General features: G+C 39.0%; 1 protein-coding gene and 3 long non-coding RNA genes across 6 annotated transcripts in view; all 4 read right to left on the bottom strand.

Annotated features, from left to right (window-relative positions):
• Positions 1–7,780, bottom strand: part of LOC311292919 — a 205,673-nt gene extending 197,893 nt beyond the window's left edge. Inside the window, exons 1-2 of the long non-coding RNA XR_014627848.1 lie at positions 7,653–7,780; positions 5,512–7,494 (exon numbers count right to left, since the gene is read on the bottom strand). This is a non-coding gene — a long non-coding RNA (uncharacterized lncRNA). The remainder of the gene's footprint in view (positions 1–5,511; positions 7,495–7,652) is intronic.
• LOC311301163 lies at positions 1,032–3,925 on the bottom strand. The gene is made up of 3 exons (XR_014629401.1): positions 3,139–3,925; positions 2,894–3,051; positions 1,032–1,043 (listed from the first exon to the last, which is right to left on the bottom strand). It is a non-coding gene; the product is annotated as an uncharacterized lncRNA (long non-coding RNA).
• A 5,065-nt stretch (positions 7,781–12,845) lies between the features above and the next one.
• LOC311303929 lies at positions 12,846–14,934 on the bottom strand. Its single transcript, XR_014629849.1, has 3 exons — positions 13,919–14,934; positions 13,469–13,660; positions 12,846–13,049 (listed from the first exon to the last, which is right to left on the bottom strand). It is a non-coding gene; the product is annotated as an uncharacterized lncRNA (long non-coding RNA).
• A 1,666-nt stretch (positions 14,935–16,600) lies between these two features.
• LOC311292572 (uncharacterized protein) overlaps positions 16,601–20,786 on the bottom strand; it is a 36,836-nt gene continuing 32,650 nt past the window's right edge. For all 3 annotated transcript variants that reach the window (XM_084412294.1, XM_084412296.1, XM_084412295.1), the window contains one exon: positions 16,601–16,692. In XM_084412294.1, coding sequence (XP_084268420.1) covers positions 16,622–16,692 — 71 coding nt within the window. In that variant the 3' untranslated portion in view covers positions 16,601–16,621. The remainder of the gene's footprint in view (positions 16,693–20,786) is intronic.

The raw sequence follows: 20,786 nt of genomic DNA, 5'->3' as shown, positions 1-20,786 counted from the left end.
CAACGATATAAATACTGTTCGTTTTCTCACACAAACCGCTCGTTTCGTGTCTTAGCCCATCAATGTGTACTTATGATGGGGAATTGTTTAATTTGGACGATGGGGAATTGTTTTAATTTGGACTTTGTGCATGCTCTTTGAGACAGTGACCATAGACCTGCATGAAATGACTGACAGACAAGAACGGTTTGACCTAAAAATATAAAAATTGAAACTACTGCGGAAAAAAAGACACCTACATCTGGGATGCCCTTGAGGTAAGCTAAAACATTCCAAAATTTTATTTCAAAGTGACCTATCCCTTTAATGACGTGGGGTCAAAAAGAATGACAGACTCGCAAGGTATAACTGTATGACTACAGAATATAGTCTATTCTAAAAGCAAAATGTTAACTGCAGCACAAACCTCACTTTCAAGTTTCGCCCCAGGTTTGAGGCGTTCCAAAACCCAGGTAAAGACCTTGTACAGGCCAACTTTACTGCAAAGTTTCCCACCCATTTTCCTTGCCCATATGTCTTGCAACAATACAGAGAGATAGAGAAGTAAATCTTGAACAAATGTCACTTACATGTAGGAGATATAAATTATGAAGAAAAACACATACAACACATACCTGAAGAACAAGGTATTTTGGGGGGAATGCTGACGACCGACTGGGTGACAGGACTGAAGGTAGGATGAGGTGCAAGGCCAGGTAAAGGTGGAGACTGGGTGGCAGGACTGGAGGTAGGCTGGGGGTCAAAGCCAGGTAAAGGTGGGGACTGGAGGTAGGCTGGGTGTCAAGGCCAGGTAAAGTTGGAGACTGGATGGCACGACTGGAGGTAGGCTGGGGGTGAAGGCCAGGTAAAGGTGGAGACTGGATGGCAGGACTGGAGGTAGGCTGGGGGTGAAGGCCAGGTAAAGGTGGAGACTGGATGGCAGGACTGGAGGTAGGCTGGCGGTCAAGGCCAGTTAAAGGTGGAGACTGGATGGCAGGACTGGAGGTAGGTTTGGGGTCAAGGCCAGGTAAAGGTGGAGACTGGGTGGCAGGACTGGAGGTAGGCTGGGTGTCAAGGCCAGGTAAAGGTGGAGATTGGATGAATTTGTTTTCACCACATCAATGGATTTGCCCTCCACTTTTATAACGGTGTATGGACCCACATAATCTGGGTCCAGCTTGCCCCCCTTTCTCTGCTTGCTTCTGATATTCTGCCGCAGGAGCCTGTCTCCAACCTGAATGTCAATGGCCATTCCTTTCTCCAATTTCCTTTTTTTAAATTTACCTTGCACATTTCTAATGTTGTCCTGCACAGTTTGAAAAATTCTTCTAATGCATTCTGTAATACATTCCTCTGCCACAATGTCCTCCACACTTTCGTTGATCTATAAATAAATTAATAGGGTTTTATTGACAATTGCAGGGTTGGAATTGCAATTGTTTTTTAAAAAATACTTTAGATGTGTTGTGCTTACCTCATAATTGTCTGGCACCTCACAACACTCTAAAAAATGCTATGTTGGCTTTAATTAACTTTTTTATGTTAACAGTTGGCTTTAATTAGCTTTTTTATGTCAACAGGTCCCACGTACTGTAACTAGGTTACGTTGGATTTATGTAACATTATTTATTTCAATTAACTTAAGTTAATTACATAAGGTTAACAGTCTTAATTTTGTCCAAAACAATTAAGTTAATTAAGTTCAATTATCCTAAAATTAATATTTTTACATTTCAACCAAAACAAATAATCCAGTTTCACACAGCAAAAACTCCAGTGTTAAATTAACTCTCCTGGGAGTTTATATGGCTCCAGACTCTTGCAGTGTGCAAGGGTTTATTTTTCTTTTAAGTAAAGAAAGAGTATTGCAATAAAAAGTATTTTTTTCTACTTAACCTATTGCAGTTCTCTCGTTTAAGCATAGAATAACAAAAAAAACAGTCCGATGTGCCAAGCCAAACGAACCGAAAACCGTGGTTAAAAAAACGAGTTATGTATTGAACTGTGGACTAACTGTATCCCTAGTAATGTCACAAAAAAAGTAGCTTGGTGTAAAAAGTAGCGTAGTGCGTCATGGCGTAACGTAAATATCATTACTCGCATAAGTTGCGTTTTACACTGATATTGGATCCGTATGTTCATTTGGCCGGAAGCTAGTTATTTTACTTTATACATTTTTAAATATTAATAGTTTTCTTACACAAACTTTCAATCAAAAAACATCAAGTAAACCAATAAGCATTTTACTTTTAGAGAATTCAAGACTATAAGTCTTAAAAAATTTCATTTCACCATTACACAATATACAGTAACATGCTAACAACATCTTAAACTCCCTATACAGTAAGTAGCTTATTCTTCAGGGACTGAACTCTGTTGGTGCACTTTTCTCCCAATCCCACAAAGATGTTCTGCACTGCCTCAAATGTGTATTTTAGTCCTTTTGAATACTCAATGTTCAGCGCATAGAGAAGTCCAAAGAGTACCATGAAAGCAGTAGGAAAGTCAGGTAGGTCCTCCACGACCACAGTTCCCTCCAGGATGATGCTGTAGTTTAGACATTTCTTTTTTGACACGTTCAAAAACGTCTTTGACACGTTTTGACACGTTCGGCTTGAACGTTCGCCGGTTTCTGACTTCTCCTTCCCTGATCCTTTAACTGCGTTGCATTGGAGCTGAATCCCAGGAAGGAGGAGGAGGGATCCGGCGAATGTTCAAAACTTTAATTATAAATAACCACAAAACGACAGTAAAAGCGGCAGCCCCCCACAGAGGACTGTGTATCTTACTGCTTCCCACAGGCACAGTATGTGCTAACCTGATGTAAATACTTGATGAAAACAAGCCACATTTAAAGATATAACCCCTAATTAAAAAAAAAAAAAAAAAAAAATCACAAGTATAGAAATCATACATGGTCATCAAAATGGTCCAGGATCCTTTCATGTCATCTACAAGGTCTTTACTCTTTGCCCGATACATTTTGATGAGGGTGTTGCTATATTTGTTAAGAGCTGTCATGAAAGCCGTTTTAAGGTCCACACAAGTGATCCTTTGGAACTCTGTACAAACCTGAGGAAGTGAAAGGATAAAAATCTGTGAACAATAAAATCTATATACAATCAAGACAAAATAATGTACAGACAAATTGTAACTTACTTGCTCCTCCAAAAAAAGGCCAGGCCATCTTTCTTTGATGACAGAGACCAAGGGTTGCTCATTGACTATTTATTTTCTCCTGAGAGGGAATGTAGTTTCCATTTTGGTGTTCAGTTTTGTCATATCCATGTTCCTTTTCTTGACTTCAAGCTCAAGCTGTTCCCTTTCATGTTCCAATGCAGCATCTTCTAAACCAACAGGATTGTCTGGAAGGAAGTTGATTAATGATCTTCTTGGTATCTTCTGGGGTAATCTTGAACCATCATCTCTTTTATTGTCAAGCTCACTACATCCAGCATTGCGTAATTTTTGTCTGTAATTCCCCATTTTAAATTTTAAGCTCATCTTCCAGCCTTTGCATCCCGTGTCACAGCCAAGTTCCCTTAGACATGGATGTCTGGAAACTTACGCAAGTGCCACCTGCACAATTTCAGAATCACTTGGGTAAGCTTTTTCTCTGTTTTTCATAGACTTCATTAGCTTTTCTCAGTCTGAACTCTACATCATAGGAGAAATTTGGAATTAGGAAAACACGTGGCCAGCGCTCTTCCCTGACTGTGGAAGAAGATGGACTGGACAGATTGGATGAGATGCTTGCTGTGTCTAGGGTAAAATCAGTCTCAGACCCTGTGCTTTCATTTCTTGGGGGTTCTGCTACTGCTGCAGTTTTGAACATTTCCCAGATAATCTTCAGTCTGACCTTTTCAGATGGAAGTTCTTCTATGTTACTTAAATTGCAAAGCTGACTACCAAAATCGGGGTCCTCATACTGGATCACAAAGTTTTGATCAATTTTCAGTTTGTCACAAAAAATTTCATCTACTGATGATGGCACTTTGGGGAGTGTCAGCTTTTTTATGCACTCTGGATTCACGATCACTCACAGCAACATTGTGGTTTTCTGAAACAAAATATACCATTTAGTGATTAACATTCTCTTGCTTAAAGCAAAGGGAGATATTTGCTTTTAAAGAGATCAATTTCTAAGAACTACATAAAACGGCCGGTAGGGACTACACAACATTCCTGCGGGCTTGCTGACACCACTAAGCCCAATATTTAAATAAACCCCTCCTCCGAGAATATTAAATAAGGGGGGCGAGACAATTTTATATTGCTTTGGAGAAGAGTTGTTGTGGTAGTAGAGTGTCGTTGCTGCTATGCCGTCCAAACGCTGTTATTTTCACCCAGATTGCAGGTCCACTTTGTTCAGTGTTCCTAAGGACGCTTACAATTTATTTTTAACTCGGTCCCTCATAATTATAATCCAAATGTCGCTCTCTGTGCTGCACATTTTCCGGAGGAAAGCTTCCTCAATCTACGCGAGTTCAATGCAGGATTCACACAACGGCTTGTCCTGAAAGATGGAGCAGTTCCAACTTTAAAAACAGAAGCTGTTGTTTACGAGCCACAACCTGTAAGTATGATTTTTTCGTTGATGTGTTTTCCTGTAAAGGCCCATTCACACCGGACGCCGAAGCGACGCCGAAGCGGCGCGGAACGGAGGCCGCTTCCTTTCGGCGCCCATGTTAACCTATGGTGTCGTTCACACCAGACACGGAGCGCCGCGGCATGCCGCGGCCGGCCCGCGCCGTGAAGCGCCAGTTTCGGCGTCTGGTCTATTTTTTGCGCGAGCCGCGAGTGATTCGCGTCCATTCCGGCAGGAAGTCACACCAAGAAACACGAGACATCCGGTCAATTGTCAAAATTGTTGTCAATTGTTAAAATACCGCGAGTATTAACAAAAAGTATTAATACAAGAAGTGTACAAACTTCTTGGTTACAGAAACATGGTGTATTCATTTTATGAGGTTATTTACTTACCCATGATGTAAAAAAATAGCTCTGAATAAACAACAACTGAGCAGAAGCGCTTGTCGACCGCTGCGAAGAATACGCCTCTAGTGTGAACAGGCAGGCGCCGGACCGTGCGTGATTTTCCGTTCCGCGACGCTTCCGCATCCGGTGTGAACCAGGCGTAATAGTTCGCATTGTTAATTGTACGTTGTAGAAAGGAAGTAAACGAAGGACAACGCTGTTTGGCTACACAAACCAGTTTGTTAAATGCTAATTCATACTTATCCGACAAACACAAACACACTTCTGTTTAATATCACCAGTGCTGCCACCTTGTGGAACAACTGATTACTGCAAAACACATTTAGTGCACATGTGCGACCTGCGTGGCAAGGTTAAATCAGACAGCACACATACTATTCTAGTGATGAAATTTAAAGCTTGAGAACTATGGGGATTATTAGAAGGCCATGATTGATAAGGGTCAAAGGAGGGTTTCGGTCAGGACACCGGGTTACACCCCTACACTTTACAAGAAGTTTCATGGGGTTTTTAATGACCACAGAGAGTCAGGACCTCCTTTAACATCTTATCTGAAGGATGGTGCTTATTAAACTATAATGGAGCATTAGGATCCAGCCAGAGCACAGGGTGAGCAGCGCCCCCTACTGGCCTCAATAACACCTCTTCCACAGCAGCCTAGTTTCCCAGGAGTCTCCCATCCAGATCCTGACCAGACTCAACCCTGCTTAGCTTCAGTGGGCGACCAGTCTTGAGCTACAGGGTGATTTGGCTGTGACTAATTTACACAGAAGACACTTTGCTTCTCAGCACATAAAGATGAACTGTGATCTCAGACTGTGGTGATGTGGTTTTTCCACTGTATGGATCTTCATGTGTATCTTCAGGTGACTATTAAAAGAGAAACTCTTTCCACACTGATTACACACTTCTCTCTGCTGTGGATCCTCTCATGTGTTTTCAGAGATGATGAATAACTGAATCTCTTGTCACAGTGTGAACACTTGTATGGTTTTTCTCCAGTGTGGATCCTTATGTGTAGCCTTAAGCCCTATTCGCACGAGATTAGTATTACCCCTGGACCTCTGTAATTAAGAAATTGCCCCCTAACGTCTGTGTTTTTGGTGGCTCATTCACACGGGCAAATAAATATTTGTGTGTTTTACGGACTTTACAGCGTGCGCCCACCCATTCACACTTCACTACCTGAACGTGCTGAAACGAAGATCGCGTTGCAGTATTGCAATTCAAAAAAAGAACGTATTTAAAACCAATTTATTAGAGAAATATATTATATATATTATAGAATATCATATTATTGTATAAATATATAATATATCTTCTTTTTCTTGTATTTGTCCATATTTACAACAAGCCTGCCTGTCTGAAGAAGGTATTATAAAAACCGAAATGTCGCGATAGACTTATTGTTCTTCTATTCATTTTATTTGGTTTATTTAATTTTATATTATTTTTACTCTTTCACACTTTGATTTCTTGAGATAAGTTACTTACAGGATGGATGTCTTTAGAGGCCGTGTGAGACAAAGAAATGCTCCACGATACAGACTACTAAGTTACACTACCACAAAAAGCGTCAAAACTTTCCAAAAGAGCTTCCATGTTGCGCCAAAATGCTTAATTTGACGTTTCCATGACAACGGTCCGAGTTGAGCTTCCGGATCACGTCTTTACTGTAGTTTGTTTTCTCCTTTGCAGCACTTCATAGTTTTTAATTGGAGAAAAACTATAATCGGATTGGAGTAGGGCATATCGAGAGATTTTATTTTAAATATAGTTTTAATACAGACGTAAAATGGACTGTGAAACGGCCCATAATGGTTATTACGTTCTTTAGGAAACGATAGGCTCACAGAAAAACAGACCAAAACACAGACATGGGGATTCGCACGGGACTGGTATTATCAGAGGACCCCTGTGTTGGCCGAAATACGGTAGGTCATTTTCGGGGGAATTTTTACATACATTTTTACAGACATGGCAGATTCGCACGGGATAAAAATCACAGACGACCTCTGCGATTATTACAAATTACCGGAGGTCCCTAGGTAATACTAATCCTGTGCGAATAGGGCTTTAGTTGAACTTTAATGGAGAAAAACTTTCCACACTGGCTTTTCTCCAGTGTGGATCCTCTCATGTGTTTTCAGAGATGATGACTGGCTGAATCTCTTGTCACAGTGTGAACACTTGTAGGGTTTTTCTCCAGTGTGAATTCTCTGGTGCTGTTTTAAAGGAACACTCCACCGTTTTTTGAAATAGGGCTTATTCACATTCTTTCATACATTTAGATAGGTGGAAAAATGCATATTTGTCTCAGTGCATGCATTGTTTTAGTTTGACAGGGTCGGCGCTAGCTTAGCTTAGCACAATGAATGGAATCCTTTGTTGCCAGCTAGCATGTCCTGAGTAAAAGTGATAAAAAGTGATAAAAAGTCATCGGCATGGTCACTGCCTCAAAGTTGATGCCCTTGGCTGCAAGGACACCCACCGACTGACAAAGGTCCTTTGCTTCCCCTTTAATAACAAAAGGTAAAACAGAAAATAAATGTGAATAGAATGAACACAGCCTTCGATACACTGTTATGTCAAAGTGCATTTTTTTACAACTACATAGCAACATAACCAACTTTGCAACCAAATTTAATGTAAAACTGTTAATAATTGAACTGTACCCTCTGTCAGTCTGGTGCACAATGATGTCACCTGGGTGACAGGCCCAGGGACCACTCCCACATTCTTCAGCTCCTCCTTCAGGTTCCTTTTTTCATTTTTATTAATTCTGAGGAGTGACGTCAGTGTATTGACAGACATCATCTCTGGAGGAGCAGTCCTCCACTTCACCTCCTCCACAGATACAGGGTACCTTTGTCAGACATATTTAAAAACAGAGGCCAATGAGTGATGAGTCTAAATCCCAGAAATTAAAACAGTAGAGATGCTTTTGCAAACTTGTGATTGGCAATCATTGTCAGGTTGTTCTATAAAATTACAGACATTCTATTTTTCCTATGAAAGCCCAGAGCGGTATGTGTTGTTTCTATCGAGCTCCATTTGTCTGTACCATAATTAACTTTAATCCTATTAACTTTCCTGTTATCATCATGCCAGCAGATGCTAGATGCTATTTTGTTGTTATGAAACCAAATGTGATAAAAAAAGTTTTTTTTCTGCTGCTAAGAAAAATCATATTAAGCCTAAATGTTTATCTCTGAAACATAACTCTTACCTGTGTGCACGGTGACCAGAGCACACCTTTAGAAGGCTTGGCACACACCGAAATTCGTGTGTCTTGTCTTGTGCGTCCTGAGGATCTGGTACGGGGTCTTGTGCACCCTGGGGATCTGGTTCGGGGTCTTGTGCGCCCTGGTAATCTGTTTCGGGGTCTTGTGCACCCTGGGGATGTAGTTTGAGGTCTTGTGCAACCTGGGGATCTTCAAGGTGGTATTGGGGCAGGTGAGCAGATGGTTCTGGGGTGTCCTTGGAGACAGGGGGTGGGGGCTGGAGGGCCAGTGGAGTGGTCACCAGAGGTGATCTTTGAAATATTTGGATTTTGGACCGTTTCACTGGCCCTTGAAAGTAAAAAAAAGACAAAAAAGATGAATAGCTGGTAAAAGTATGGATAGATGGATGGACAAAAATGGTAGATGAATGAATTAATTAATTGATGGGTGAGATAATGAATTTAAAAATAGTGAGTTAGATTAATTTACAGGGTTTCTATCAATGAAAAATCAAAAAGTCAAAGAAGACCCTTACCCTGTGAGCGAGCTGTTTGTGTTAATAAGCAGAATTGCTAACTTACTTCCATTTGAATCATGTTGCTTGCTGTTCCTTGCTTTTGCTGGAGGACATTACAAGGTATGGTTTAGTACATTTCTGTCATTATATGTAAGGGATAATGCATAGACATTTATGGTATGCAAATACTGAAGAATAATGTATCATGAAAGAATGGATGTACATTTCTAAAAATGGTAAATTGATATTGTAATTTAGAATAACCCTAAAATGTATTCAGGTTTACCCTTACTTCGTGTGAGCACAGGCATCTTTTCCAATAAATAGACCTACATGATAAAAAGAGAGGCAAAACAGTAGGGTAAGAAGGGTATACAGTTAAATATCAAATAATTCAAATGATGTGGCTACCTCATAGTTATGTCAATGGAAGACAATTACTTAAAATGCAGTTATCTGAAATTAACAAGTGGATGAAGCTAGTTTTACAAAGCAGCAGAAGTCGGTTTGTATGTGTACATGCCTCAGTTATCTAACAACTGGATTATAGTTACTTAGCAAAATACATATCTACAATTCAACACCCTGCCTCAAGAGATAACCAGCCTTAACCAGCCCAGTCAGTCTGTCTGTGCCTAGCTCTATCCTGGATGCCTTCCAGTTATCTAGGAATAAATCGCTGCCTTTGAGATACCCCGTGTTAAAACATCACCTCAGCTGCCTTGTATGTATCTAAAACTCAACAGGCTGCCTCAGAGTAAGCCAGTATTACAAAGCTGCTTAGAAGTCAGTCTGGCTTTATCTAGCCTAGGTCTATCCCTGATGCCTTCCAGTTATCTAGGAATAAATCGCTGCCTTTGAGTTACCCAGTGTTAAAACATCACCACAGCTGCCTTGGAGTTATCTAAATTTCAACAGGCTGCCTCAGAGTAAGCCAGTATTACAAAGCTGCTTAGAAGTCAGTCTGGCTTTATCTAGGTCTATCCCGGATGCCTTCCAGTTATCTAGGAATAAATCGCTGTCTTTGAGTTACCCAGTGTTAAAACATCTCCTCAGCTGCCTTGGCGTTATCTAAATTTCAACAGGCTGCCTCAGAGTAAGTCAGTATTACAAAGCTGCTTAGAAGTCAGTCTGGCTTTATCTAGCTCTATGTGGATGCCTTCCAGTTATCTAACAACAAACCACTGCCTTTGAGCTACCAAGTATTACAAAGACCTTGTCTGCGTTGCCTTCCAGTTATCTACAATTCAACACTCTGCCTCAGAGGTAACCAGCCTTGCAAAGCTAGTTGGAATTCAGTCTGTCTGTACCTAGCTCTATTTTGGATGCCTTCCAGTTATCTAGGAATAAATCGCTGCCTTTGAGTTACCCAGTGTTAAAACATCACCACAGCTGCCTTGGAGTTATCTAAATTTCAACAGGCTGCCTCAGAGTAAGTCAGTATTACAAAGTTGCTTAGAAGTCAGTCTGGCTTTATCTAGGTCTATCCCGGATGCCTTCCAGTTATCTAGGAATAAATCGCTGCCTTTGAGTTACCCAGTGTTAAAACATCTCCTCAGCTGCCTTGTATCTAAAACTCAACAGGCTGCCTCAGAGTAAGCCAGTATTACAAAGATGCTTCCAGTTATCTAACAACAAACCACTGCCTTTGAGCTACCAAGTATTACAAAGACCTTGTCTGCGTTGCCTTCCAGTTATCTACAATGCAACACTCTGCCTCAGAGGTAACCAGCCTTGCAAAGCTAGTTGGAATTCAGTCTGTCTGTACCTAGCTCTATTTTGGATGCCTTCCAGTTATCTAGGAATAAATCGCTGCCTTTGAGTTACCCAGTGTTAAAACATCACCACAGCTGCCTTGGAGTTATCTCAATTTCAACAGGCTGCCTCAGAGTAAGCCAGTATTACAAAGCTGCTTAGAAGTCAGACTGGCTTTATCTAGGTCTATCCCGGATGCCTTCCAGTTATCTAGGAATATACGCTGTCTTTGAGTTACCCAGTGTTTAAACATCACCACAGCTGCCTTGGAGTTATCTAAATTTCAACAGGCTGCCTCAGAGTAAGTCAGTATTACAAAGTTGCTTAGAAGTCAGTCTGGCTTTATCTAGGTCTATCCCGGATGCCTTCCAGTTATCTAGGAATAATTTGCTGCCTTTGAGTTACCCAGTGTTAAAACATCACCACAGCTGCCTTGGAGTTATCTAAATTTCAACAGGCTGCCTCAGAGTAAGTCAGTATTACAAAGTTGCTTAGAAGTCAGTCTGGCTTTATCTAGCTCTATCTGAATGCGTTCCAGTTTTCTAACAACAAACAGCTGCCTTTGAGCTACCAAGTATTACGAGCACATGTCTAAGCATGTCTTAAAACGTTTCTAGCAACAACTGGATGCCTAAAGGAGTTTTGGAAACACACCCACTCAACCATGCCTTTGGGCAGCTCACTGAAAACTATGTGGTCTTGTAGCTGTATTAGCAGACTGGGAGACATAGAACTAACTAACATAGCACTACACATAGCACTTCTCGGTCTTACAACCACCCCAAAAAATTAATTGGCTGCCTGGAAGATAGCTAGCGCTAACTGCTGCCCCCATTACTAAGTAGCTGTCCTGCACGGATAAGTAAGTAGTAGGCTACTTGCCAAAATAAATAGAATGTTCACCACTTCCAGCTATTTGAACAGGTTGACTGCATTTGAGCTAACCTTGGCTTAAAACAGTTAGCTAAAATCTACCATTGCAATCTGTTTACAGTTAGCTAGCTAGCTGAGGTGTCCGTTCAGCAAAGAAAAATCCCTAGCAGCTAGTGTGGGCTATATTTCAAAGCATAGTAATTTTTTTTTTTTATAATAAAGCATTCCATTATGAATTATGAATTATGAACATTTCTTAGAATATTGCTCTATGCAACTTACCGTACCAAGTTGAGTCGAATCAAGATCGCTCGTTGGCGCTCGAAGTTCAATTTGAGCACCAGTGTTGTGATTGGCTGAAACTTTCAGGGGCGGGGAGTGCCTTCCATGCAGTGCTGCCTGGAAGACTACGTTGGGGGCTTAAAACACCAGTGAGCGTAAGGCTCAATCCACTTGAATCGAGCAGTTTACCGTAGTTAAAATTTTCTGAAGAGACATGATCGCTTTATATGATGAACAGATTTCAGAAGCTCAACCGAACATGCTTGACACGTGAGAACAAACCTCTTTCTCAAACATGCTGCGCAACACACGAGAATGAACCTCATTTGTTTTCGCATGTCAAGCGAACATGCTAGAGCTTCTGTTTACCGTATCTGATGTGAATTGATGAATAAAAGCCTAAATTCAACCTGTTCATCACAAAGGAAGAACAAAATGTAGACTAAAACACTCAATTCATATGGATTAGTTTTACAATCACTTTAGGAACTTTTTAAAGCGTCAAAGTGGTAGTTGCGTAGCTGTCTATGGGGGGTCAGAAAGCTCGTAATTGATGAGTAATTGATGAAAGAATTTTCATTTTTGGGTGAACTAACCCTTTAACATGTTCAACCTAAAATTGTAGCAAAATGATCATTTAAATGCTATTTTTCTTAATTGCATTTACACTCAGTTAAGACACTTATGATTGCATTTTTATTAAATACCCGCGATGAACGTGGCAAAATTCAATCTGGATTTAAAAAAAGGATTCCGAGACGATCATTGCATAAAGTGCCTTAACTTTGAGTGTAAAAGCAACTAGGAAAAATAACCTAAATTATAATTTTGCTATAATATTTGCTTGAACATTTTAAACATCTAATTTCTGTAATACATTTTATTTTTTTATTTTTGAACTTATAAAATTTTCAAATGTATGTTTTAATTTTATGTTAAAGCTAGTGTAGTAATGCAAATTATTATATTACTGATTTTGAATATTTTTTTTTGCTTCAGATGTTGCACATATCATATAGAAAATGTAAATATAAATACAAATACAGAAATACATTGCCATTTTACACATTGCATTGTCATTTTGCATGTTACATTTCATATTGACATTTGGTACCTGTATGCTACCATACTTTGTGAATGTCAGAGTTTTAGGTGAATATACTTTCAGTTAAGTGACAGAAATCTTTCAGAGTTCATTTGAAGTGCAGTTACTGTGCTTTATCAAGATTGACATCACTCTGTCATTATGGCAAACATTTTGTCTTAGAAATATAAATTCAACCTCATCAGAAAAAAGAATATCATAAGATTAAGAAACTCAAATAACACATTGTACTGATACTTGCCTCAGCTGAGGACGCAGGAAGACTTTCAGATGTGTGATCAGTGAGACCAGCACTAACAGTTTACCCCATCATGATCTAAAAATCAAAAACACATTAGCTGAGTTTCAACAAAGGTCTATGATAAAATTAATGTATATGACTTAGGACAGAATCAGGTAATCGCATTAATTTAAACACAGAACGAGTGATTTTATCTGCGCACTGTTCGTTGGCGTTCAATCACGTTGTTCCAAAACCACATACAGTATTGTGGACTAATGTAAAGTACACCAGCATGGCACCTCTGGTTGAGCATTCATTTACAACAATAATGTATTAAATGTGAACTTACGACACAGAAACTCAATTGCTTTAAAATATATTTGCAGATGGCTAACATTAATATCACTGACTGGATTCGTACAATTAAGCTATTTACACTCGCTATTATCATGTTGAGTAGCTGTAACGTTTTATACATTTTTATTTGGTTAAACATAAAACATAAAACCCACCTTTGAATTTCCTCTTCTCTTCGTCTTATAATTCGAGTCCAGCCACTAAAGTACTTCTGACGATAAAGAGGGCGAAGCCATGGTTGTGGTGGTGCTCGTGCTCGTAATCTGCTTCCCGAAGTTCCCGCTCTCCGGTCTATTTGAAAATGCAGTAACGGCTGCAGCAACCTTGGGCAATCAGTTTCATGTTGCCTAATAGCAAAGTTAACATTTAACAGTTATAGTGGATAATGAAGAACAAACGTCATATATTGTACACGTGATGACTTAATACTAGTCTATAATTGCATTAAAAAAAATAAAAAGTGTAACTTAACGTTATACAAGTCAAATGGCTAAAAAGCATTTGGAGCAAAGCTAATTTAACTCGCTAAATTAACGTTAAGTGGCTGAAACATTTGTATTTTAGACTTGTGAACTAAATATATCTAAAAAATAATCAGAACTCACCTTTAAATTTCGTCTTCAAGTTTGATCAAATAAAACTCTCGACCGCGCTGCAGTTGTGTAAAGTTAGCCTGCTTCCCACTGTCAGTTCGGAAAATTCCGTGGCTAAAGCTATTTCGACCAATCAGTGTCTTGTTGCTATGCCAAAAACTCAACACAGCAACCAATCATGAATGAAACAGTAATTTGGCACATCACTGTACCCTTGATGTGAGAACATTTATGTACCTTAATTTCAATTGTACCTTAACAGGTACCAAAACATCAGTGGTCAGTGGTCTTTCCTGTACCATTAAAGGTACTATTTTGAAAAAAGGTACAAAACTGTTCTTTGAGGAACATTATTTGTACCACCGTGTACCTTTTTTTCTGAGAGTGTACTGGCAAGCTGACGTTTCCTGTTTTATCAAGATTTTCCTCGCTCGCTGCGGCACTCATTTTCCACTTATCACTCTCTGGGCTCTGGGCACAACCATACTGTACATGACTGGCTGTTAGCGTGTCACCACCATAGACTGTAAAAAATATGGACAAAGCGTCTGTGACGTCACCCATAGACTTTCTGAAGAACTGTTTTGAGGCCGTTTATGGGGGGTATGGGCGGCGCCATCTTTGAAAATCTTGCGAAATCCTAACCCCGCCCACCTTCTGGCCAATCCATATATGGGTAAAAGGGCGGGCTTTGTGTGAGACTGAGCCGGTGTGATGAATCCGGGCCAGAGCCATGGAGAGAATTTCTGGAGAAAGTTTTATCTACCGAATCTTTTGTTGATATTGATTACGTGTCTATCGCGATACATATCATTATCGTTTTATCACCCAGCCTGTAGGGGCGACAAATGAGAGAGTGAGACAGGAAAAATCTATCTAATCGTGTGTGGAGTAATGTCCATTCTCCTCTTTAGTCCAGTCATTTTAATCCAAAATGGGGGTCAACCTTGAACAAATTGCAACAGAAGCAAACTCAACTGATTTTGTATCCTCAATATGTCCTGAGTAAGGAAAAGAAAAGCCCCAAAGACACCGTGGGACTGTTTCTGGGGGACGAGTCTGAGGGAAGAACAGGAGACAATGGTAAGGAGAATGCAGAAGACAAAAGATAGGTAAAATAAAAAGTGAATCCCCAGAAACAGTCCCACGGACCCAGCCCCAAACCCCATATCTTAAAAATTAATAAAGGCTGGTTTCTAAAGTACTTCTTCCTGCCTCTAATGTAATAATGCTCATGGGTAGCCTAAATGGGTTCCATTAAGACCTTAACATTAAGTATTTTACTGTTATGTGTCAACAACATTTTGACCTGGCTATACCCAATGTTTAGATCTGTTGTGGTATTTATGCAAATTAGCACATACATAATTAGATTATGCACCGTTTGTCCATGTTTCAAAAAACTTGTAATACATTTTTTGTTTGTCTTGAAGTAAGTAATCAACTCTTTGATCTTTGAATAGGGTAACATTTTTACCCTATTCACGTAAGAAAAAGAATGATTAGGCGTATGAATAGGCTACATTTGGGCCTTTTTCGAAGCTTTCCCCTAATGGGATTCTTCGGGGCTTTTTTTTCCTTACTCAGGACATATTGAGGATACAAAATCAGTTGAGTTTGCTTCTGTTGCAATTTCTTCAACCTTTTTTCAATAAAATGACTGGACTATTTCTGTAAAGCACATTCATATATGATTACACCCTTGCCTTGACTGAGGTCCTTCAGGAAGTCGGCTTAAAAGGCTTGCAACACTGCCATGGTGTGTAAAGCATCACCAGTCTGGCCTGCTGTTACATATGCCAAGCTTTTCCTCCACCTTCACGTAATCAAATCTTACAAAGTAATCGAGATTTCTATAATGAATAACATTTTTACTAGTCATGTCAAGCTCTAAAAAATGTTTAATAGTTAGAAATTGCTAAAAAAAAAAAAGAAAAAAAAAAAAAAAATCTTTTTGGGAGAACAAAATTATTTTTAAAAACAAGAAAAACAGTTTTGCATAAACTCTTTGAATGACAATATGACACACGAGACTCATGGCTGCTATTTTTAAAGATGCATTGACACAAAAAACTATTTACTAGCAAGTAAAAAAAACAAAAGAAAATGAAGTGAGAAGTAATTTGTTTGTTTATATATCTCTTCAAATGACCATAATAATGGTGATTATTACATAATCTACAGACTATTCCATAATCATAATTAAGTAAAAAAGAAAAAAAAAAAAAAACTCAAGAGTCATACATTTCAGGAAAGGTGACATAATAAACAATTGCAGATGGATTTACTGAAAATGAGTGGCATAGATTAAAAATAAAAAGAAGAAGCTAAAAACAGGAACAGAAGACGAGCAAATCAGCTCCATCACACAGAACAGAGAGAAGATTTTACACACGTCTGAATATGTCCATTATATTATATTTAAAGCAGTTTATATACAAACCTCAAGAAAATGACCTTGAACACTGTAGGCAAATGTCCATAATATCCATATAAATGAAAATAATGCTTGCTGTTATTTGTAAAAATATTTTAATCTAAACTTGATGGTGTCACTATTTCTTCAGGGTGCTTAGAATTTTTTCCCCCTCTTTTTTCTGAGAATAAAAAAAAAAAAAAAAAAAAAAAAAAATGAACAATCCTCAAGAATTTTTTTCTCTTTTAAATATTGTTGCAGATTTGCTCAAAACTTACCAATATTTTTATTGTCATATTTTATTGTAATATTGTAGGCATCTCTATTTCCTCTGGGAGAAAAGAGTCCTCCTTCTGCAAGTCCTTCCTCCCTGCAAAATAAAACCATTCACTGATCTCTCGTTTAATTCAAAATAAAACCATTGTATAATTCAAAATAAAACCATTGACTGAACCTCGCTGTAACGTCTCGGGCTGAATGTAGAGGAAGAAACTGCAGCCGAAGATACTTAAAGGAGTCATAACCTAGTATTACATTGGATACCTACTGCTGTATTATAGTCTTTCAGGCCCTTCTAAAAAAGAAAAGTGGAAAAAAAATAAACACAGACCTACTTTTACCCTTATTTCTGAAGGCATTATTGTCTCGCGAGATCAATGCGATGTTTTGGCTGTCGTGGACGCTCTATATGGCTCTGCACGCCAGTTGAAAGGGTTGTTGGGACAGCGTCATTAAAAATGAATTTCATCCACTGGTCCCTGATAGTTTCGTCCGATTTTGGGAGATAAAACACATTTACATGTTTTTTATGGCAATCAACCACAGAGCAAGTCCGGTGTGCACTCGGTTTCTCCATCTTTCTCGACTGAACTGACTATGAGGGGGAGAGGGGAAGTGCGGGCTTCCTGCTGCGGTGTCCATATATGGTATATCCTACTACCTCATGACGTCAAGAGGGAGCTGAAATCAAAATCTCGTATTTGAGTGCGCGTGCACGCGCGCTGGTTTATTTACCCTGAGGTAAACAAACGCTTCACTTTTAAATATCGGCTTCCCGGCCAGTGTATAATCGTTAGTCGATCATAACATACATTGATTCTCGTGGAAAAGTGAAAATTGCAGGTTATGACTCCTTTAAACTCAATAGTTTATTTACAGGAGTTTAAAAAATGAGAGAACTCGAAACAGAGTGCTATAAACACCAATAACCCAACCCAGAGGAGTGAATACAAGGAACTTAAATACACAAGGTTAATGACAAGAGAACAGGTGCTGGAGATGATAATGGAACACAGGTGATGGTGATGATGATGTGCTGGTGAAGGTGATGAAGGCAGAGGATTCTGGGTAGTGTAGTGCTGACAAGACGATGACAGACGGTGAATGTGACACTCGTGTATAATTCAAAATAAAGCCATTCACTGACCTCTCGATTAATTCAAAATAAAGGCATTGTATAATTCAAAATAAAACCATTGACTGACCTCGCTTTTAATTCAAAATAAAACATTCACTGGCCTCTCGTATGTGTTTTCAGTCCCGGCGCCATGGACAGGCATTGGGGGCCTGGCCCGCCTTGTGAGTCACTTTTTATCGTTTTATAACTCCTGAATAAAAATAAAAATGAGTTTGGTCTGTTTAAAAAAAATATATATATATGTGATGATGTGATCTGGGTAAACCCACCACATGGTGAAATTTTACAGATGACAGGTGTTGATACCGTATTAAAGCTGGTTCCGAACCTTTTCCAAATCAGTTTTTTTTATTTCAGCGTTTGTCGGTAACAAAAGTTATGGTTATCTGAAGTCGGCTGATCGCTATGATTTTCAGGAACGGAATTTTGAGAAAACGGGTTTAATTAACTGTCTCGTCCTGCTAGTTGGACGATTGGCGCTCTTTTTTTTTTTTTATTGCCTTTTTTTCATATCACATATTTTAGTAATCCTCATAGATTAGGTATCATTCAAAGGCTTATGAACTCAAAATTCATCCTGTGAAAACCGTTTTGAAATTGGACGATTGAGAGGCGAGCAAGATCTTTTAAGCGAGCAGCTACTTCAGACTCCATTGTTCTCTTGTGCTCCGCTCCGCATCTCACGATAACGTTGGATAAAAAAATAAAAATAAAAAAAAACTTGCGTGCCGTTGTAGTTTACACAGGACTGGCGGGAAATGGACATTGATATACCTTTATTACACACTTAAAACTCTTTAAAAAAAATTTTTTTCTGGGTTATTTGTGTTGGGTTAAAAGTATGGGTTATTTTTTCAGAGACTAACCATTTTCTGGGTTATAGGGCTTAAGGGCTATAGGACATTTCTGTGAATTAATGTAAAACTAAATGTATATTGCAGCACATGGTAAGGTCAGAATATACATCAATGACGATTTGAGACAAATATAATGTCAATTTAATATAAAACTATGTAAATGGCGCGGCAGGATTTTGAACACAGTCCTGAGCCGTGGCTGGGCGCTATGGACAGACGCCGGATGGTGCCGCCGGTGTGTGTACACTCATAGAGAAAATGTGTTTGAATTTTAAAGACATGGCGCTGCGCAGTCATAAACTGAGAGAGTGCGCGTCCGGTGTGCGATACGTCGAGTTGTCCTAGACGCGACGCGACGCTGCGCTTTTCGTCCAGTGTGCGACCCCCTTTAGCCGTGGCTACAGTACAGAGCGACGAGGCAACACAATAGTTGAGTTATGTTTACCAGCTGAGCCGTGCTTATCATATTATACAGTGCTCTACTGGCTGAAGTAGTGAGAGTTAAAGAAGCGGGTCAAGTCTTCGAATTGTTGCTAACCTCTACTGTATATTGCTATGTTTTTCTCCAGGTCATTTTGAATGGACAGCTTTGTCGCTGATAAGCTAACTGAGTGGCGGCTGTCTGAGCTGAGGTGAGCATTTTACTCTTATTGCCCTTATATCACCTCTCTATACCTAAACATTTTTCTTTAATAAGGCTTAAATGTGTCAGTGCACGATTTTGTGAAAGTCACAACTTCTTCGATAGTGGGGTATGCATATCTATATAACCCTAAAAGATACTTGTGCCTTGTCTTTAAGCTGTTGTGCATAAGAATGGGACAGATATTCACTTTTGCATTAATGTCATTACACTTGTTAATGAAAGAAAAGATGGACAGTATAGACTGTCATTCACACAAAATGGGTAATGCTGCAAAATAACCACATTAGTTAACTGGCAATTTGGGCCACGTAAAAAAAAAAAAAAGCCACAGCATTCCCTTAAAAGTGATTATTTGTTAGCTTGATAATGAAAGAGTGTCTGGTGAGTGGTTCACAATTGTCTCAACTTATTAACAATACTCATGTTGTCTTGTTTTCTGTCTTTCAGATGAAGACATAGATGAGGAGGCATTTCTTCTCTTTGATGAGGACACTATCAAAAATCTTGTCCCCAAAGTTTTTTTTTTTTTTTTTTTTGAGGCTCTTCAGAGAATTGTTGTTTATTTTTCTATTTTTTATTTCTAATATTGTTATTACAGTGTGACCTAAAATAAATAGGAAAATAAACATGTCCAAGTGTGTGTTTTTTCACATAGATTTTAATTTAATGCAATAAAAATGTACAAGTGCTTGAAGTGTGTAACATAATGTAAAACAAAGTTTTATTTTCTGAAATAAGGCATACTGGGATAGTAACCAAAGTTAGGTTATTTTTGACCCAACTCTTGGGTTAAAAAAGGATCAACTAATTTTTGGGTTATTTCTACCCAGATGTTGGGTTTTTTAAACCCAACATTTAGGTCAGGTATTTAACCAGGAATTTGGGTCAAAAAGAATAACCCAATTTTCTGGGTTGAAATAACCCATAAATTAGTTGGTCCCTTTTTAACCCAGGAGTTTTTAGTGTGTATGGTATGTGGTTTATTTTGATAGGTGAACTGTCTTTGAAGTGTTAAGAGAAGGAGAGCTATGGGTGTTTTTTTTTTTTTTTTTTTTTTTTGCACCTCTGCTGTGTGTGTTCTTAAAGAGAAACAGTCTTTTTAGCTTGCTACTATAAATTGCTATTTTTCTGCACTAAACTAGTGAATTTTGCCAAGATATATTCAGAGATGATAGACCAGATGTTATAGAATAGTAATTTAATGAAACCCCAATTTTAACACAAAACTGGCACTCAATCTATTTTTAGATCTTACTGAAAACGTACCAGCACGACATCCGACGGGTTTTCCCAGGTCGCATCACATATAAAAGGGTTTGATTGGTTTGTCGATCGTGAGGGCGGAAATGCAGGCGATCAGCGGTCTTATTAAGCAAATCATGCGGAAGCGATTCAAAGCATAAGGAGCATCTGCTCTCTAATCTCTCTCGCGGTACTTTGATGTCATTCATCGGTCTGTGCATCGCCGGTTCAAGTCGAACAAGCCTAGATGTTTATGAGTGGGTCATTGAATCTTTGACTCAACCGATTCATTCAAAACGTTG

This window comes from Rutilus rutilus (genome assembly GCF_951802725.1).
Source record: "Rutilus rutilus genome assembly, chromosome: 1".
Classification (NCBI taxonomy): Eukaryota; Metazoa; Chordata; class Actinopteri; order Cypriniformes; family Leuciscidae; genus Rutilus; species Rutilus rutilus.
This window is presented reverse-complemented; position numbering and strand designations above follow the sequence as displayed.